At 39.7% G+C, this 19,199-nt stretch overlaps 2 protein-coding genes across 12 annotated transcripts in view; both read right to left on the bottom strand.

Annotated features, from left to right (window-relative positions):
* Positions 1–5,530, bottom strand: part of osbpl5 (oxysterol binding protein-like 5) — a 51,283-nt gene extending 45,753 nt beyond the window's left edge. The window contains exon 1 of one of the 3 annotated variants that reach the window (XM_034685440.1): positions 5,257–5,530. The gene's annotated coding sequence lies outside the window, so the exon portion shown is untranslated. Of the gene's footprint in view, positions 1–4,708; positions 5,163–5,256 lie in introns of those variants that run through there. The other 2 variants (XM_034685441.1, XM_034685442.1) reach the window with 2 other exon arrangements.
* A 3,419-nt stretch (positions 5,531–8,949) lies between these two features.
* Positions 8,950–19,199, bottom strand: part of LOC117815065 (tenascin-X-like) — a 62,575-nt gene continuing 52,325 nt past the window's right edge. For 8 of the 9 annotated variants that reach the window (XM_034686724.1, XM_034686729.1, XM_034686728.1 and 5 more), the window contains 19 exons: positions 18,830–19,093; positions 18,491–18,748; positions 17,604–17,873; positions 17,240–17,500; positions 16,875–17,141; positions 15,639–15,788; positions 15,240–15,438; positions 14,933–15,054; positions 14,745–14,832; positions 14,612–14,656; positions 14,498–14,506; positions 14,281–14,365; positions 13,574–13,664; positions 13,333–13,409; positions 13,026–13,160; positions 12,092–12,208; positions 11,646–11,806; positions 11,414–11,549; positions 8,950–11,332 (listed from right to left, as the gene is read on the bottom strand). In XM_034686724.1, coding sequence (XP_034542615.1) covers positions 11,174–11,332; positions 11,414–11,549; positions 11,646–11,806; positions 12,092–12,208; positions 13,026–13,160; positions 13,333–13,409; positions 13,574–13,664; positions 14,281–14,365; positions 14,498–14,506; positions 14,612–14,656; positions 14,745–14,832; positions 14,933–15,054; positions 15,240–15,438; positions 15,639–15,788; positions 16,875–17,141; positions 17,240–17,500; positions 17,604–17,873; positions 18,491–18,748; positions 18,830–19,093 — 2,894 coding nt within the window. In that variant the 3' untranslated portion in view covers positions 8,950–11,173. The remainder of the gene's footprint in view (positions 11,333–11,413; positions 11,550–11,645; positions 11,807–12,091; positions 12,209–13,025; positions 13,161–13,332; positions 13,410–13,573; positions 13,665–14,280; positions 14,366–14,497; positions 14,507–14,611; positions 14,657–14,744; positions 14,833–14,932; positions 15,055–15,239; positions 15,439–15,638; positions 15,789–16,874; positions 17,142–17,239; positions 17,501–17,603; positions 17,874–18,490; positions 18,749–18,829; positions 19,094–19,199) is intronic. The other variant, XM_034686725.1, reaches the window with a different exon arrangement.

Raw genomic sequence — 19,199 nt, 5'->3', positions numbered from 1 at the left:
GGGTACGATTACTCCAGTACTCGAGTACTCGCCGTTGACCCCATTATTCGAATAGCATTTTGTTATTCGCGCACCTGGCAAGATAATCATACAGCGTTACATGTGTGACCATGTGCTTTTTGTTTTCGCCTAAAAGAATATACTAGGTAGGAAAATAATTACCGGGATATAAACGTTTGACTTCTTTGGCCATGGTTTCAGTATTAGAACACATCGAGCCAGATTTCAGCAAAAACAACTGTTTTACGGCAGCTACGGCAACGCTCTAGGGACACGTTTTTCAACCGAAAGCGAAAGCACAACAAACACTGAACCGTCTGCGACACCTGAGACATGTCAGTTATAAAAAGTAATGTATGGAAGTGCTTCGAAAAAACGATGAAGTTAATGTGCAGTGCAAGATATGTGGCGTTAAACTTACATACCATAGAAACACTAGTTTGATTCTTAACCACATACGCTTAAAGCACAAGGAGAAAACAGCGGAGACGGATAACAGGCAGTCTCGCATCACGTCTTTTGCTCGCCCTGTTATCACACGTCGTTGTGATGAAACCAGAGCGGAGAAGATTAGCCTGATAATAACCAAAATGGTGACTGGAGATATGCTCCCATTAAGTTTTGTGGAAGGAGAAGGCTTCAAAGAGCTGATCGCGTTAGTCGAGCCGGAGTACAAGCTACCATCACGGAGAACAACAACTACAAGAGTGGAACAGAGGTATGAAGAAAAGGCAGCAGAACTTACTACAATTTTGGTCTGGTAGGTCCGTGTCCAACAGACTTTTATTTATTTATTTTTGTTTATGGTTAAAAAAAATAATAATAATTGCGAGTACTCAAGTAATCGTTCATTAGGAAATTCGAGTAATCGATTACAAGGATTACGGTAAATTCCCATCCCCAGTTGTAATAGGATATTCCCACCAGACCGTGGCTAGCTAGAGCAGTTTGTTAAATAACAGAAGAAGAAGAAGAAGAAGAAGAAGAAGAAGAAGAAGAAGAAGAAGAAGAAGAAGAAGAAGAAGAAGAAGAAGAAGAAGAAGAATGCTAACTGCATTAAATAGCGAAAGAAGTCAAAAATATTAGCGACAGTCGCTTGAAATACGTGTGTAGTGCTGTGAGATTCAGAAACGGAGATAAGTGCAGGGACTGGGCGGGCTGTAAAATGTTAACGCCATGCTGCTGCGTCCCAAAAACACTGGCATAAAGGCTGAGACGGACGTTGCCAGTGCCGGCTACTAGCAGAACCTTGTCCCACTTGATTACGAATAATCGCTGAATAAATGCCAGTGATTACCAAACAGTATTTTGGCTTAAAATCCCTACTCTGCTAGCACCAGGTATAAGCTTAATGTTAAAAACAATAATAATAAATAAATAAATAAAGTGGCTAGTAAATTGCAAAGACAAAATTATGATTCACTTTAAAGTGGCTAAGTTTAATTTAAATTTGAACATTTAGTTGTTTAAAAGGTCACTATTTAAAGAGGTGATTATATTTCTATAGCGTCATGAAATGAAAGAAAACATTTACTTAATGATTACTAAAATACAGGTACAAAACTGAGGATCAACTGAAAGTTAACCAGAGTTTAAGTGAGACAGCTCAGGTACATATAATGATCAAGAAGTTACCAGTGTCTGTGAAGAAAAAAAAAACGTCTGAGCCTCATGCTCTTTACCCTCACATTTGTAGAAATATGTGTAACGATTGATGATTTAACTATCACAAGATGCTGGCCCAGCAGCCCCCTATTACATAATATCAGAAGCCAAACAATCTCAGCTGCATGGTTTTCACAGACAATAAATCTGATCTGTGAAAACCACAGGGTGAAGATCATTATCCAACACCCCCAGGTTGGCACCTTGCATGGCAGCCTTCAGAGTAATGATGTGTTTGTGAATGGGTGAATGTGACAGAAAGTGTTAATCACTTTTAGGGGTCAAAAGAGTAGAGAAGCAATGCATGCTTCAACAGTGTCTTAAAACACTGTTTGAAGCACAGCATGAAAGTTGGGACATCTGTTGTTTTTCCTTCTTGCTAAAAAGCAGCGATTAAAAAAATAAATAAATTAAAAAAAACGCCACTAACCACCCACAGAATCAGCTCCAACAGCTCTTCACACTCACACCACCCTTCTCTCTCTCATTCCCCCACGACTACTCTCACTAACTTGTCATTGAGGGCAGAGCAAAGCCACAGTTGCAGTTGATAGGCTTAGAACCAACACCATTAAATATCTCCACCTGATTAGTGTGAGGTAGACTTGTCACATGGCACGAGCAGACCCAGGGTGTTAACAGATCAGCACAGAACTGTGCCTCCCATCGTTGTAAAAGCTAAGCTAGAAAACTCTAGAAAACATTGCATTGATGTTGATTGTCCTGATTCAGAGGATTAAGGCTCGGTCTAATGAAGAGCATTACAAAGGGCATTAAAAGCCCCGCAGACGCGTTGAAAACCAGGGATGCTCTAGTGTAGGAGCAGTGTCCGTAGTTATTTCTCCTATGACCTATTTCAAGTGGCCACACACATCATTGACCTTCTCATGCCTATATGTTACCATCCGGGCTGCTAACTCCCCTCGCAGACAGACAGGCATTGTGCGGTCATTCAATATGAGATCAATTGTTGTACAGTGCCAGCTGATAGAGAATCGTAACGGGGATAAAGACCTCTATGATTATGTACGTCCCAGAGTGATGAATGGAGTCAAGTAAGAGTGTAGACGCACCGCAGAAATCCAGAAACTGTAAAGCATGGTACTTTGCAGGGCTTTGACAAGTAGGGAATAACAGAGACTTTTCTCTCTCCAAAATATCAGCTCACTTTCACATCTAGCACTCTGGTAATCATTTCCTCTTGTGCTCACTTTGCTCTCCGTTAAGATTTTTTGTTCCCAAATACAAGCGACACATGCCAGTAACCCTTTAAAACGTAAAGTGCATTTCGGTGTTGTTCGCTAACTCCACACAATGCCACAGAGATTACAGACGATGAGCACCTCTATCTTTGTCTGCACTAGGATTAGCACTGAACATGGATGGGGTGAAGTGGCACTGAACAATCTTCACATTTAGTCACCAAGATCGAATATCACAAGTACAGACCAACCCGTACTGGACTAACCATGCTGACACAAATGTCAGTGTTGGAGAAGCTCATAAAAACTGTCAGGATAGATTTGTCATATCACACAAAGATCCCTTGAATAAACTGTTTATAGTGGTACTGACACAGTTATATATGAAGCAACACATTGTGCAATCAGAACCAAATACTCTGTACTTTCAGGTGTACACTTTCATATACGCTGCTGATACGGACGTGCTGGACTCCAGAGGCAACAGCTTCTACTACTCGTCTCATCACTATCACTTCTCTCTCTTAAGGCTGATTTATACTTCTGCGTCTCCCCTACGCAGCAGGGGCTGACGCGGACATGAGCCCCACATACTTGTGCGTCGGTGTGTCTGTGTCGCGCAGCAATTCTCCGCTGAAACGCCTGAGGGCAGTGCGGTCTCTCTGATAGCCGGCCGCCTGCTTCCGGTCCCGCTACGATCTCTGTTTACTTTTCCACAGAGTTTCAGAGCGTGTTATGTTAATCTACAGCTGATACATGTTGCTGTTTATCATACAGACATGATTACATGAAGAATAGAGAGGAGGAGATGAAATACACGGCCGATGTCCGGGATCCTGGAAGTGTTGTAAATGCGGGAAAGACAAAGCCGCCGAGTGGACCAATCACAGAGCTTGCGGTCCGCGTCGGCTCTACGGGGAGTTACATTTTGGAGGAGGTGCACGTCAGCTACGTGCGTAGGTACGGGAGCTACGCGGACCCCCGGCGTAGGGTACGCCGTTGATTCAACGCAGAAGTATAAATCAGCCTTTACTCCCCTCTATCTGTCTTTCCAGACCCAACTCGGTTGAGGCATGATGGCTGTCTAACATGAGTCTGGTTCTGCCTGAGGTTTCTGCCTGTTAAAAGGAAGTTTTTCCTCGCCACTGTAACGAGCTAAATACTGAGATGTGCAATGCTCATGATGGATTAAGGTGGGGTCAGACTGAGTCTTACCCTGTCTTGAAGTTGGGTCTCTGTTCATAATTTGACATAGAGTGGTCTAGACCTCCTATGTTTGTAAAAGCGTCTTGAGATAACATTTGTTGTGATTTGGTGCTATACAAATAAAGATTGATTGATTGATTGATTGATTGATTGATTGATTGATTGATTGATTGATATATCGTCCTGCATATTTTTGACTGATTTATCATGCTAGTTCTCATCACAAGCAAACTTAATTTGGGGTAAAGAACATTTTGATCCCATTAATGACACTGAAAGATACCATACTTTTCTTAATTTGGTCCCATCTATGATAACAAAACACCTCATAATTCTTAATAAGACAGGTCTCTGTGGAAAAGGCTTTTGTTGACAGTCATAATTTGCTGGGAGTGAACAAATGTCAAAGGTTACAGCCATGGCTTTACAATGACAACACAGGCGTTGAAGGCATGCAGAGGATGGCCTGCACTGCAGACTATATATAAATACAGCATGTACCTTTGGATCATTTGTATTACACAGTTCAACATGTGTCTTAAGGTTACATAGTGGATGCAACATGCCCTGCCCTGCATGCTTGTAGGTGCATTATGAATCATTGGTGTAATGGAGGTCGTTTGTACAGTAAGTACCTTTGGTTATTCTCCTATAATAACAGCTCTTTCACATGCGCTGTCATAAGACGTAATGTCATCTATTAAGTGAGTCCATTAAGTGTCAGGAAGGTAAATCGATCCCACAGAGGAGTCCTACCTGCCGCTGCTTGTCACCACCCTACACATCGATAAGCTCCACGGTTGCCATGCAAACGAGTGACAACCGAGCCGCAACGGCCGCATGGGGCTCGGTCTGCTAACGTGGAGATGTGGGCTCACTTTATGGAGCTAGCTTGACACGTTAGCCACTACCCAGCCAGGCGACACACCAAAAGACACCGATAACGTTAACACTACCACTGATCACATTCCTTACACTGTTGAGGCGTTTAAATGTGGAAAACTACCGACCATATTAAAGCGAAATCAGCTTCCATTTAGTGCTACCACAGCCTCGTTAGCTGGTAGCGTAAGTTAGCACATTAAACATACACTAGTTTGAGAAACCTCGGCTATAAATAGCAACTTATTTTCCTCACCGTGTTGGCGTGGTGTAGTAAGACAGTAGAAACATGTAAACTTACTCTGTGTCGACCAGTGAGTCGTTCATGCAGTTGTTTCCGAGCTCCCTTTCCAGTCCAGCATCATAGCACGGAGCTGAGCGGAGAGACAGCGGGGTTGTGGGAGCAGCACGCAGGCTGAGGCGGACGGTCTGAGTCTGCTGAAGGAGAAGTTGCTCCGTTTCAACATGGAGAGAGTGGAGTGGACTGGATCCTCCTGCTGCGGTTCATCTGGCTGCTGCCGCTGCTGCTGCTGCCGCTGAACGGGCAGCCCAGGCGACACCTGTGGCCGCAGCAGCGCACGACACCTGCTGCATGGTACTGTAGAGCAGAACGAGGCCCAAAAAATACACCTTTTTTGTTTTTTTTATTGTTTCAACTTTTTTATTTTCAGAAAAAAAGAGGTAATTTACGAAGTGCTATAAAAAGATATAACATTTTCTCCCCTCCCTCCCCCCTCCACAAACCCAACTCAGTACTCTTCTTTCATACTTTAGACATTAACCCTCCTGTTATGTTCGTTTCTCTGGAACAGCAACAATGTTCATGGGTCAATTTGACCCGGGCCATATTCAATTATCCAAAAGTGTCAGAACCCCCCAAAAATCCCAATACACATTTTTTAAAATAAAATTTTTAACTCCATTACTGACCATTTAAATCAAGATTTGGTCCATTGGTGTTCTTTAATTCTCACAGATCATGGTTCAATGAGGATAACTCACTTGTTTTTCCTTGAAATCCATGTTAAACATTTGTTTTAATGTACATTGGAAAGGCCTAAATATAAATACAATAGTTTTACATGACATAGATGTTTCTTTATTTTATTTTAAATTTTGTCATTTTTGTGTAGTGATGTTGATAAATTAACACAACACCTCTTCTGTCACGTGCTGCCCAGATTTTGATGCTGCATTTAGCTGGTTTGGAAGGCATATATTACCTAAAATAGACATTAAAGGGTCAATTTGACCCGGAGAATACCAGGAGGGTTAAGAGAACTGCATACTTACATAAAAATACATAGACACCTTCACATGAGTATTCATATGAAATACAAACACAACAGTGTGCCTAATGTTTAAAGGAAAGGTATATTTGTACATACATTCACGGACCCATACACATACCTATGTTTTTTTTTTTTTTTAAACAGTACAATAAATAATATTGTTGTAAAGTGCTATCAGCAAAATACATGTAAAGTGATGTTAGAAAAAAAGAACCTTTAGTCGAACCATGCCATTGCTAATCACATTGAAATAAATAAGTAGGTTTTGACTGTATATGTCCTAAAGCTGCTGTTGGTAGGAATGGTGTAAACAAACTGTACTTTTTTTCTGCTGGGTTTGGAGAAAAGGTCATAATGCCCATCGGTACTCATCTGTAGGTGAAGTATTTTGAGATTATGGCAAAATCTTTGTGTTTTCCAATGCCTTTGTATCAAGTAAGGAATAGTGTATTGTTAGCAGGTTGTATCACGATGTGTTAATTTTGGATTTATTTCGAGAAGTCTAAATCTTCATACCCCATCAATACCATTATATTAATATCTGTACAACATTTGTATTCACGTTTTCAAAATAAAGATTTGTAAAAAAAAAACAAAAAAAAGCCCAAAACAACCATATTCTCTACATAAGGGATAATGTATGGTTAGCAGGTTGTTATGTTGGCTTCGTGTCGGTGTCTTGTCTCACAATGTCGGGATTCTTTTTCCCATAACAACCTGCTAACCATACATTATCCTGCTTATTACCCACCTACTAACTTAAAATACAAACAAGTTGTCAAAAACATTGATTAAAATATTATTTGAGGAGAAATTACTACGGCTGCGTGACGGACCTCTTTTCAATGGATTGTTTTGACATGAATGCATGCGATCAGTTTGACTCTGGTGTTGCTCATGTTAATGAATGTTAATAACCGCTGTCAAGGTGTTGTCAAGGGGTTTTGACCAATCAGAATCAAGCTTCTTACACAACCGGAAGATCAGTAAGAAAGCCGGGTAATAAGCAATGTTATTATTCCCCCGTTCCCGTTATCACGGACCAATCAGAGCTACTCCCCAACTAGCCACTACTTCCTCATAGAACACGCACAACCATAGACATATAAAGAGTAGACGCCGCCTTAACCACTACTACCTATTGGTGCTGACGAGCCGTGGGGCCGCCATCTTGGTTCAGTCACCCGCTCCTCTCGGTGTAATCTGTTTGGCAGACACAATTTAGTGTCAGTGCATTTAATCAATCATAACCCGCTGAGTACTAATCTGATTTTCATGCGGGGGGGGGGGGGTTCTGCAAACATCATACATGTAGGTATGATACAGGACACATGGTTTGGCGTATTTTAATATTCATAGTGGGCTTAACAGTAATAGAATATTCTGATATGTGATATATGTGATGTATGATAGGTATTTTGCCACACAGTTCTCTGGCATCTTGAAGTCTCTGCTGCAGGTAGGATCATGGGTAGGATGACAGGACCAAGATGGCGGCCATATTTCTTGCTCCCCAGTAGCCAATAAGGCGTCTACTCTTTATATGTCTATGTGCACAACAATCTTTTGTGGGCGGGGTTACGACAACAGAGAGGGGAGGGGTAGTGTTAACATTCAAAATCTCTCAGAACTGAGGTTTATATCACCACTACCAACAGCAGCTTTAAGTCGCTCATTTGTTTCATACGGAAATGATACAGAAGCCCTTAGCAGACATAAATCCATACTTAATCAATTTTCTGTGATTTCACAAGATACAAAATTATCATCTTGTTACCTCAGAATTCCCATTATAATATCATCCAAACCATCATCTTAAGATAATGTTTTGTGTGATATCAAGATCATTTTCTGGTGATGTAGAAAATAACAGGCTAGTCACAGCAATAGGCTAGACCAGGATGTGCCATGCTGCGGCTGCCCACACTCATGAGGTAAGTGAGGCCTATTTCTATGTTTGTATTATGCTTTTTCAGCGCTAAAATTAACTTATAAAAGGAAACTTAGTGAGTAAAACAGATGCATGTTTACTTAGGGCTTCTGTAGAATATGTCAGATCCCTGTGCTGGAAGAGAAGAAATATTGTCTTTTAAGTTTTCAAGTGGAAGAATTAAGTTGAAGAAACACCATGCAGTCTTAATAAAAATAAAGAAACTGTAGTTTTGCACTATATTTATTTGGTGTAACAAATTGCACCATGGACCAGGCATCAGCGGCTACATGTAAATTTGTGCAGTCAAGTCTCACTAACTTAAAAAAAGGTCAGGCCAAACCCTTTAAAATCTGACTTAAATAGGGCACCAATCCTGATTTCAGACAGCTCTGTATTTTGAAAAAACAGCAAAAAAAAACAAAAAACTAATATGGCTTCAATCAGAAGCTTAAATATCCTGGTGTAATCCATTATGGTGGATTTACCAGTGCATAAGCATCTGAGCCCATCATTAAATTTGGATCACCCAGTTATCTTTTGTCCTATTTTAATTTGTAATTGCAGGTTGTTTTGCCGTCAGAACAGCCCTTGCTTGGTACAATATGGGAGACTAGAAAGAGGCGTTTAAATACAAAATCTTTTTTTAGCACCTGAGAGACATGAAATAAAATGGTGAGGAGGAGTGGAGGGCAGAGATGGTGGAATGACGGAAGTGGGGGTGGGTGGAGGGCAAACTGTATAAGATGTGAGAAATATCAGGCGAATTGAATCCGACACACCAACAAAATCTTTTATTCCCACCTTACCAAGAGTGCCCTGTGCTGTGTGAAAATGATTGCCTTTCAAAACACCACCATATACTGCAAAATCCCCTGAGTGTACCCCTGATGTGAGCTGTAAAATTAGAACTTTTTTGAGTGTAAAAAGCTTTCCCTCATAAAGAAATGGCATTATTTATTCATCCTTTGAGGGTGCACTTAGCTACATGCACCCTCAAAGTTGCTCTGAATAATGCAGAGGTGTACCAGCTCAGACCTCCTCTGCAGTATGCAGTTTATTCTGTTGTTTGCTTCTTTTGATCTCTCTCTTAGATGGACACAATTCAGCAAATACTTTGCATAATCAGCCATACAGAGTCAAAAATAATTGTCTCACAGGCACAGTACAAGGTTTGTTCTAAATTAGAAATGCTTATTAAGTGTTACACAGCGCAAAAACGTGCATTTTTGAGTCAAAAAAGCTTGCAGGTTTGAGATAAACCTCTTGCTTTAAAGCTGTTGGGCTTGAGCTGTATTCACTCACACACATGGGCCTCCTCAAAGCAATTCTACAACACAGAGTCACAAACATATGGGGTGGGGTGTAATAACATCTTTAATTTGTTTGTGTTATATAGTTGGATGTTTAAAAATTAAATTAAAGCTCATTTTATACTTTTTGCATTGAACCTGCAAGCATTGTGACGATAAGCTATTTCATTTTTTTTTCAAAAAAGACAAGGGCTCTTTCTTATAGTGCAGTAATACAGTGGCCCAAAAGGTCAAATACAACATATCACTTGACAATATTACAGAGACAGCTAAAATATTTCGCCAATACATTTAAAAAAATGTTACACAACACAAATCTATAGATCTTAAAATGTCGTATGTATTGTGAAATGTTGTGTTTTCTGCAAAAAAATCTTGTGTTTTGACCTTCAGGGCTACCATACATTCTAATACAATAGTAAGGAAGCACAGACCCACTAAGTACAGGCAGACCACACATATCCATGATCTTAAATGTACTCGCATCATGGAAACTTCTGCCCTTTGAAAGCTGAAAATAAAGCCCATGCTCCTCGAGTGTGTTTAACATCACAGGAAATGTCCATAAATGGAAGTAATATCCAGCAGAAGTGACGATGTGGATTCCTTGGAGAACATACGGTGGCGAAAAAGGAAATCAACAAAACTAAAACAACACATTTGATCTTCAAATACTTTAAGTACACTACACACTGCTGCAGTTTGGATTCTTTAAAGGGTGCTATGTTTAAGTAAAAGCTAAATATCCCTTTTTTTGTCCTGAGTTTGCGTTTGATGTGAACCATCTTTTATTCTTAAAAATGTAATCACAGTAAAATTGCAACAATCATATGTTGGCATGAAAAGCAAAATGTTCCAAACAGTTTCACAAAGCACTGGCCAAATTAACATTAGCACTTATTTAAAAAATATATATCTCTTAAGATTAAAAAAGTGGACAGTGTAGAAAGACAAATGCATCCAGTGCATAATTTGCTACAGTGCATATACAAACAAATGCAAACATATACATTATGTAAGAAACAACAAAATCTCTTCAAAGCGTTACACATTTCAAATTGACTTTAAAGGTGCAAAAACTGTGGCTGGATAATTGGCAAAAACTTGAGAAAAGATGTTATTTTAAGTAACATAATGGATTCCTGAAATAACAGAGACTGTCCTGTGTCTTCTTCACTTTAAAATGCATACAGTGCCCTCTAGTGGTAAGAAAGTATACAGGTTTTGAAAGGCACATGGTGTTCATAACAATAATATACTTTTTAAACAAGGAAAGCATTTCTTCATCAAAAGTTTCAATCATTAAATATGTACAGCATCCAAAATATTACCTGAGAAAAATATGCATCATAAGCAGGTCATAAACAGTAGTAGAAAGGCAAAAATAAAGAAACAAAAACATGTGACTCTCCATAAATTCCAAATATCAGTCAATGATTCTTTTTGACTATTTATTCTCTCAACACATGTCCTTATTTAATCAAACTTTCAAGCTTCGTAATAAAATAAATACCATAAAAAATAGGTTTTAATCTTAAAAGCAACAATTTGCTCTGCAGAGGCATGGCAGGTAAAAAGAATATCAACAACACAATCTCATAAGGGTGTTCCCTTTGCAAATGTGAACTCCGATTCTTAATGAGTGTAAAGGTAGAGGAAGCAGACCAGAGGGGTTTCTCTGGCTTATTCATTGCCATACCCGTTTCTGGGAAAACCTTTCTTTGGATCCACGTTCTCATAAATAGAGAGTGCAGCTGTGTTTTGGTAGATTAGATCCACATTGGTTCCAGTTCTTGATCTGATGATGTCCATGGCACACTGGTTTAAGAACACATACTGGTCCTGCAAGGAGGTAAGATACAAACGTTCACTGCGCTGCCACACACTCTGGAAAGACAACAGAAAACACAGAGTATGCCCTACCTCTGTTTGCACCATGAGGGGCCTGTGCATGCGCAGATCATAGACAATGCCGTACACGTCTACCACACTTTCCCTCTCAATCTGGATGATGAGATGGTCAATGGCTATGAAGGTGCCAGTCCGTCCCACACCAGCACTGAAGACAATATAGCAGAGTATCAAGTCAATACAACTCTAAAACCCTTCTGCAAGATGAGGTTTGTGAACAGGTGTGTGTGTGTGTTTGTCAGACCTGCAGTGGACCACAGTAGGAGAGTTTCTGGGGTTCTGGTCCATGTGCTCTCTAACCAAATGTCTGAAGCTGATCAGGAGCTCAGTGGTTTCTGGCACCCCATGATCGGGCCAGGCTGTGAAGTGGAAGTGACGTACTGTTCGGGTCTCTGCAGTTTTCACCTGAAGAACAAACACTTACATAAATTCAACAGTCATTGCTGAGAAATCAGTGTGTCTGAACAGTCAAAACATTTACTCAATGTATAATTAGTCCATATATTGGGACACAGATTTTCCCATTATTTGAGATGTTAGCTGACAGGTCCTTGGCTAAAAAAAGAAAGTAGGTTACAAAGCAGTTGGCTTAGGCCTTAAACTGGAGTTGGCGTTTCCATTGTTTTGTTTCGTTTTTTAACAATCATAAGAATATGTTTTCTTTGTTACTTGTGACATATTTACACTTACATTTTTTATATCAAAGTCCCTGATGGTCCAGTCTTTGAGTGGTATTTCAGAAGTTGTTGTCACGATGATGTTTTCAAAGTGCTTGGTGCCAGGTGCCCAGTACTGCTCACATTTCACCTTGAAAAGACACAAAACAGACCAGTTTTAACGAATGGTAAGTATAGGAGGCTGATAAGAATCTGTTCAACCGTACACAGAAATCCTTTTACTATCAATAAAATAATCTTTTTAAATCAATATTTTGTGTCAACTTGTGTGCTGTTGTTGTTAGCTGGGTAATAAGAGGGATATGTATAGTGAGCAGGTGGTTATGTGAATTAGAATCAAGAGAGGGTGGGGCAAAATACTCTGCTTCATATTGGTGTCTTTCTCACCTTATCAGGATTCTAATTTGAATTACCTCCTGCTCACCATACATTATCCATGACATGCATGTTTTTCTCTCTATAAATCCTGCATACTGATATTAACAACTTAAACATGATAAACAACTAATTAGAAGCAGCCACCATCCACACAATCTTCATTTTAAGGACATAGACAAGCGGAGGGTTAAAAATATTGGACAACTGTGCCATCAGTATACACTTGAAAGAGATGACCATACTAGTAAGGTTCTCAGATAGAGCAAAGATAGAAAAGCTAAAAAAGTGTGTGATGTCTTGTTATTGTCTGCCTGCTATGCTTGGTTCTTGATATAACTTTGCATCTGTCTTCTTATGTGTGTATTTATGTCCTGTCTCTTCTTGTTAGTCTTTTTATTGTTAATTTAAATTCCAATGGCTGCTATGACAATCTTATCCTTGATCTGTTTATCCCTCTATCTTTCTATTACTTTGGGGATGAGATGGGCCCAGCAGAATTGCAGCTATGTCAAGGGAAGTCATAAGCAATCATGTGGCTGAAAAGCTCCGTGATTGTTCTTTGCACTCACTCGTCCCTGCTCATTGCAGCGTGTCAGCATGACCAGAGTCTGTACGTTCTTCTCCCAGATCATCCTCCAGAACTCGTTGACTGTTTGCGGCAGAGGACCCTGAGCTGCAATAAACTCCTTCCTGGAGTTGTAACCCTGCATTAAAAAAACCCCAAAGAATTATGAGCCCAGCTGCAGGACATAAACTGTCATCCTGCTCAGTTTGATATGAGATTCCTAAAGTCCATCAAACATGAATATGACTGAAGGTGCAATGGTTGGAGTAGCATCAAGCAAAGAAATTAGCAGTTATGTTGTCAGTACGCACCGGCATGTAGTTAGCATTGATGTAGTCATCACATGGACTTCCATGGATAACAGAGAGTTTCACCCTAGAGGAGTCATCTAGGAGGTGAGAGAAGAGTGTTCAGATGATAATTTAGAGCTAATGTCCAAATTAAAATGGGATAATGGTGGTGGATACGGTATGATAAGTAATGACATGGTTTAAAGAGAGATGATTGTTATATCTGAAAGCAGCAGAGGAGGGTTTTATTAAGGTGACTCACAGGGAAGCACATTGTTGTAGCGGTTCTTCGGCTTGTTCTCCAAGGTCAGGGCATTTGTTTTCAACTGTCCTGTGCCAACAACTTTCAGGTCCTTTAAAAGAAAAAAGAAAAGAGAAAAGGGGGATAATGAACTGCATGGCTCACTTAATGGCATAAATATTGTTCTACGCAAATGCCTGTGAAAAAACTGATATGTTCTTTGTGATCCCAAGGCCTGTATCGTTTTCAAGTGAAACATCTGGAGAAAAGGGAAAGACTGATTTATTCCCAAACCATTACCAATCATTTCTAAACAATATAGCACAAATGCTGATTTTTTTTTTTGGCATCATAGTGTAAACAATGTTTGCCTTTTGGCTTTCTACAGGAATTAATCTCCTCATGCTTGCCTTTGCTGCTCAATCTACTGCTGTGTCAGTCAAATAACACTTTTGTACAACTTCTGAATGTAACAAAAGTAAAAATGCAAAAGTAGTGAGTGATAAGCATTTAATAAATGATGGGTCATTTTTACAAGTACGTTTTAATTCATAAATTGATCATAAGTACTAAAAAGCTTGATTATATTTATCCAAAATCAACTACAGAGGATTTTTACATCATTTAGTTTTGGCCCCAATAATGACATAAGTATTTTTAATAATTCTCTAGTAATAAGAATCTTGATTTTTGCATCTGGACATTTCAATATTGAGTTTACATGTTACCTCAAACTCTTCAGCGAAGCCACAGTTGGAGTCTGCTTTCTGCTTCCTGTAGTGAGCTTCAAAATCCTCCACCGTCACAACCGCACTGAGGGGTCAGAGAGGAGTCATGAGCTTTATTCAGAGAAAACTGCTATGTGTTGGGATATCAGTAACTCAGTTTGTTCCTGACATATGCCTAAAATTGGAGCTGGTCATGATTCAAATAATTTATACTTACGAATTAGATCTAGAGAAATAAAAAGAAGACAAAGCAACATTGACCAACAGCTGTAGAAAAGCATTGTTTTCTATTTACTGTTAATTTACAGCATGGTCAAAATGATGTCCTTACCTCATAGAATGAATCTGGATGTCTGGCGACTCCTTGTTGGATACCCTATAGTGTTTACACAGTGGAATCTGAGGTCACTCCAACACAAAGTGACTTTCAAGTATTTTATTTATCAATGATTATCATGACTTACCTCCTCCAGTAGATGATGAAGCCAACGAGGACGATGAAGAGAATGCAGAAAATACCCAATGTTGCCCCGACAGCAAGGCCAATCATAGCTAAATGTTGACATAGATTTTAAATGAAAGACAAACAATGAGGCCTTTATGAGCATCTCTTCACATTAATGGAGCATGTCAAAAAGTTTAGATTTCATACCTGTGTTAGCTGGAAGATGGATGTTATCAGAGAACTGTGAAGTTGAGACCAGTGACCCTGCACCGTTCACAAGCTTGTTTTGCAGTTTTAGTTTTAGTTTTGTGAAAAGCACAATAGCAAATCTGCAGGAGAAAACAAATGAGACACCAAGTAATGTTTCCTTGCACATGGCTTATGCTCGTAGAGTTTTTGTACTGAAGACTTTAGAATAATACAGCAATAACCCACAGAGACAAATTCTTAACTGTTTTCTATCTGCTGTGGCTGATGCACATATTTGAAAACTTGACGTGACTTGAGTTCTTACTTGTAGTTTCCATTGGCCTGCAGGACACCATTACTGTAGCCTTTCCATACAGACTTATCTCCCACATCTATGTTTATATAAGTGTCCCCACTCCGGGACGGAGAGTCCACCTCTTTGACCGTTGCTAAGTATGCAGGAGTTTTCTCCTCCTTCCACTCATCGTATGTTTTCCCCAAGTAATCTCTGAAAGAAGAGGTGTCTTGAAAAGGAACAGGAATCAGTGAATCAGTTATTGGGCCTTGTGCAGAAAAGTTTACAATCTCATTAAACAGATAAACTGCAGCTACAAAATACTGAGACTAGCATTGGTAAATTAAAATACTCAAATTTTCATGAGAAGGATTATGATGGCATTGTTTAAAACACGTGCTGACATTCAGAAAAGAAAAACAAACACACCAGGATTGTGCTCTGTCACCAGCACCCCGACATGTGTGACTGGCCCGTTGGTGTTGTTCAGCAGACTGGAGTTAAGCTGAAGGGAGAACTTGTAGTGTAGCGTCTCCTTTATCGTCACCAGTGAGTTATCGTTCTTTGGAGCTGGAGGATCTAAGCAAAAGACCCCAAAAAGGCAACTGTTTTTACATCATAGATCATAGAGATATTGCTAACATCAAGCATTTAATTTTATTTCAGCAATACTATTTGTCAATGACATCCCTGCACTAAGGAAATATATTCAACCCTATAATTGATTTATGTATTTTTTATGTCTTTATGTCTTGGTAGCCTAGTAGTAGCGTGATCTGGTGGTTCAAATAAACACAGTTAGCTTGTTGAAATGGTAATGAGAGCTACCAAACACCACCAAAACTCATAGGAGCAAATTAGATTCTTGCGGGGAATTTAGAAAAGCTGCATACACAAATCAAACACCTGTGCAACATGTATGAGCACTTTCACATCACTAGTGGGCAACTTTTCTCTGCTTGTGCAGAATATCGCAGGCTACTAAAGGTAGCATATTTGTGCTATGAAAGCGCTAGAAAAAGTGGTATATGTGCATGGCAGTTTGATTTGTGTGAGCTGGCTCCTCTCCATCTTGCATGATCTCATTTGAGTGTGTGGGCTTGCATGGGAATCTAATTTTTCCCCGCATTTTTTTGCATTATAATGCCTAAATAAAAGGAGAGCAAAAATGTTCCTGTGAATGACAGGAACAGAGCACAGAGAAAAATGAACATAGAGGACCCATATTACCCATATCGATGATCTTAAATCTTCCAGTTTAAACATTGTATTTGATCCATATCTTAACAGATGCTATATGAGAAGTGTGTGTCTGTAATTCCTTGCTCAACCTGATTAGCCCTTTCATCATGGCAGTGGCTGTCATATTTTTACTTTTTCTCTTTCTTTAATTTTTACACAAAGGTTATTAACATGAGCTTAATGCTCTGCACTTGTTTTTAATGTTGAAAAAACTTCAGTTAAGTAAGAAAACAAGGACTCAGAAAAATGAGGTGAGTCGCCACATCCTCTCTTGTCATGTACGTCCTCTTTTAGATCAGGCAGACATTTAAGCAGACAACTAACAAAAAACATGTCCTGAATAATATACCTTTATAAGCCATTTTGAAGTGAAACATGTTTAAAAACACTTTTAGTTTTGACCTCTGACATATGATCTCCTACCTGAGATTTCTGTCCAGCAGTGAATAGTCTCAGGGTTGCTGGGTTGACCACAGCTCTGGGTCACCACAGTTATTTTGTACTTAGTGTAGTGATGAAGGTTGGGCACAGTGCGATTACAGTGTCCGTATGTTTGGTTGATGGTATTGACATCGTCTACAGAGACCTGGAAGCCCGTGTAACCTCCGGGGGGACAGTCCCAGTTAAGGAAGAGCTCTGCTTCTGTTTTATTTGAACTTTGACATATAACATTTGTCACAGAGCTCGCCTCTGAAGAATCAAACAGGGATGGAAAAATTTATTCATAATTAAAGATGAGGATTAAATAACATTTCTTCAGGAATTTAATCAGATTGTTATGATCTTACTCGTGCAGGTTGCTCTCTGTGCCGGGTCACCCTGCGTTCCATCAGCAGTCTGTGTGGTGACACTGATGTTGTAGGGGCTGCCAGGATTCAGCTTATCAAAACTGGATTTGTTATCCTTAGTTATGTCACTTAGTAGCCTATCTTGGCTTTGCAGGGTCACGTTGAAAAAGTAGCTTTTCTTGTATTGCTGAGGTTGGACCCATTCGATTTTGATGTGTTTCTCATCTTCAGAAAAAACTAGCGATGTCACATGGAATGGTCCTGTTGGTTTTAGAATGAGATTTTAAAATTTTGGCATTAATGTTCGCAAACAGAACCAAGACAGATTTTCAGCTTAATGAAAGAAACTGAATAAAAGTCTTACTTGTGGTGACCATGCTGATCTGAACCCTCTCACTCTGTAAAGCCAAAGCACCCACTGTTGCCACTGAGATATTATAGGAGGTCCCAGAAAGCAGGGAGGTAAAAGTGTGAGTGGTGTTGATGGCAGAGATGTTATCTCCTCCCTGTGTGGTTATGTTCATCAGCTGGTAGAAGAATGACGCACCATGCATCAGAGGAGCTTCGTCCCACTTAATGTGAATGGAACTGGTCGTCTTTTTCAGCACCTCTATCTGTCCTGGAGGGTTAGGTACTGAGGAGAAATTACATAAAGTTAACTTTGCAAATAGATAAACATGCCAATCAGAATCTCCAATTCTTTCACGTAAATGCTTAATCAGCTGTCTGAAATACTCTGTTGGAATCAGTAATGTGGTGCTAGACTGGTCAATTTCCTATCTGTCAAACCGCTCTTTTTCTGTAATGCAAGGAAATGCCTCCTTCTCCTGTGCTCCTTTCTCTTGTGGGGTCCCCCAGGTGTCTATTTTGGGTCCTCTTTCATCAATTGTTTAAATGCTTCCCCCAGTGCAAATTCTGCATTATTACACAAACGACACTCAGCTCTATGTTAATATCTGGCACCAGAACATTTTGCAAATTATGTCCTGTCTGACTGAAATAAAAAATTGGATGTTCTTGATTGGGTGAAATATTTTAAAGCTGATGACTCAACATCTGAAGTCATAACCCCCTCTCTGGCCACAGGTGTGAGTTATAACAAATACGCAGCGCTTCAAAGCTTTGGAAAACAACGCTACTTTTTTATATACAGAAAGTAAGTGACATGTTTAATATGCTTAAGCACTTGTTTGACACGATATGCAATAATAACTGAATTTAGAATTGAAAAAACAAATTAATCATTCTTACAAGTTGCAACATTAACATGTCCAGATGGTTCATTGAAGGGTCCACTACTTGTTATAACCATGGCAGAGTAAATCCTTCCAGCATTCAGGTCCTCAAACACAAAGGATGTTGTGGAGTTCAGCACCCCTACATGAGTCTCATTGGTGCTGTTTAGATTAACTTTATAATGCTCCACTCTCCCCGCAGGTTTGGTCCACGACACCAGGACTGAACTGTTCGAGTGCTGATTGGAGATACTGGGCTGCACTGTTTCAGGCTCTGTAATGTTAATATGCAGAGGAGGAGTTATTAAAGCTCATAATCCACATATAATCAAGAAATGATAAATATGAGTCTTACTGGTGTACTGATAGGTGCAGTTTGCTTCTCCCTCAATGCCGTCTGCTGCTCTGACAGCAACACAGAAGGTGCATTTGGTCCCAGGAGTGAGCTCAGAGATCTGTGTGTTTTTCTCTGTGAGGGTTTGGTTCATGTGGGAGCCACAATCTGCAGTCTCAACCCGGAAAGTATATTCTGGCTTGTACTCCAGAGGTTCAGTCCAAACCAGATGTATATTAGTTGTGTTTAAGGTGTCAGCCTTCAACTCTCTGATACCATACGGCCCTAAAAAAAAAAGCACAAATATTTTCTTACCAGTCAACAAGAAACAAAAAATCCTTCATATACTGTCAGATCAGATCGCCCAGAGATTGTATAATGTGTATAATGT

The sequence above is a fragment of the Notolabrus celidotus genome, chromosome 6 (assembly GCF_009762535.1).
Source record: "Notolabrus celidotus isolate fNotCel1 chromosome 6, fNotCel1.pri, whole genome shotgun sequence".
In the NCBI taxonomy this organism is placed as follows: domain Eukaryota; kingdom Metazoa; phylum Chordata; class Actinopteri; order Labriformes; family Labridae; genus Notolabrus; species Notolabrus celidotus.
Note: the sequence above shows the minus strand (reverse complement) of the source record. Positions and strands in the feature narration are given on the sequence as shown.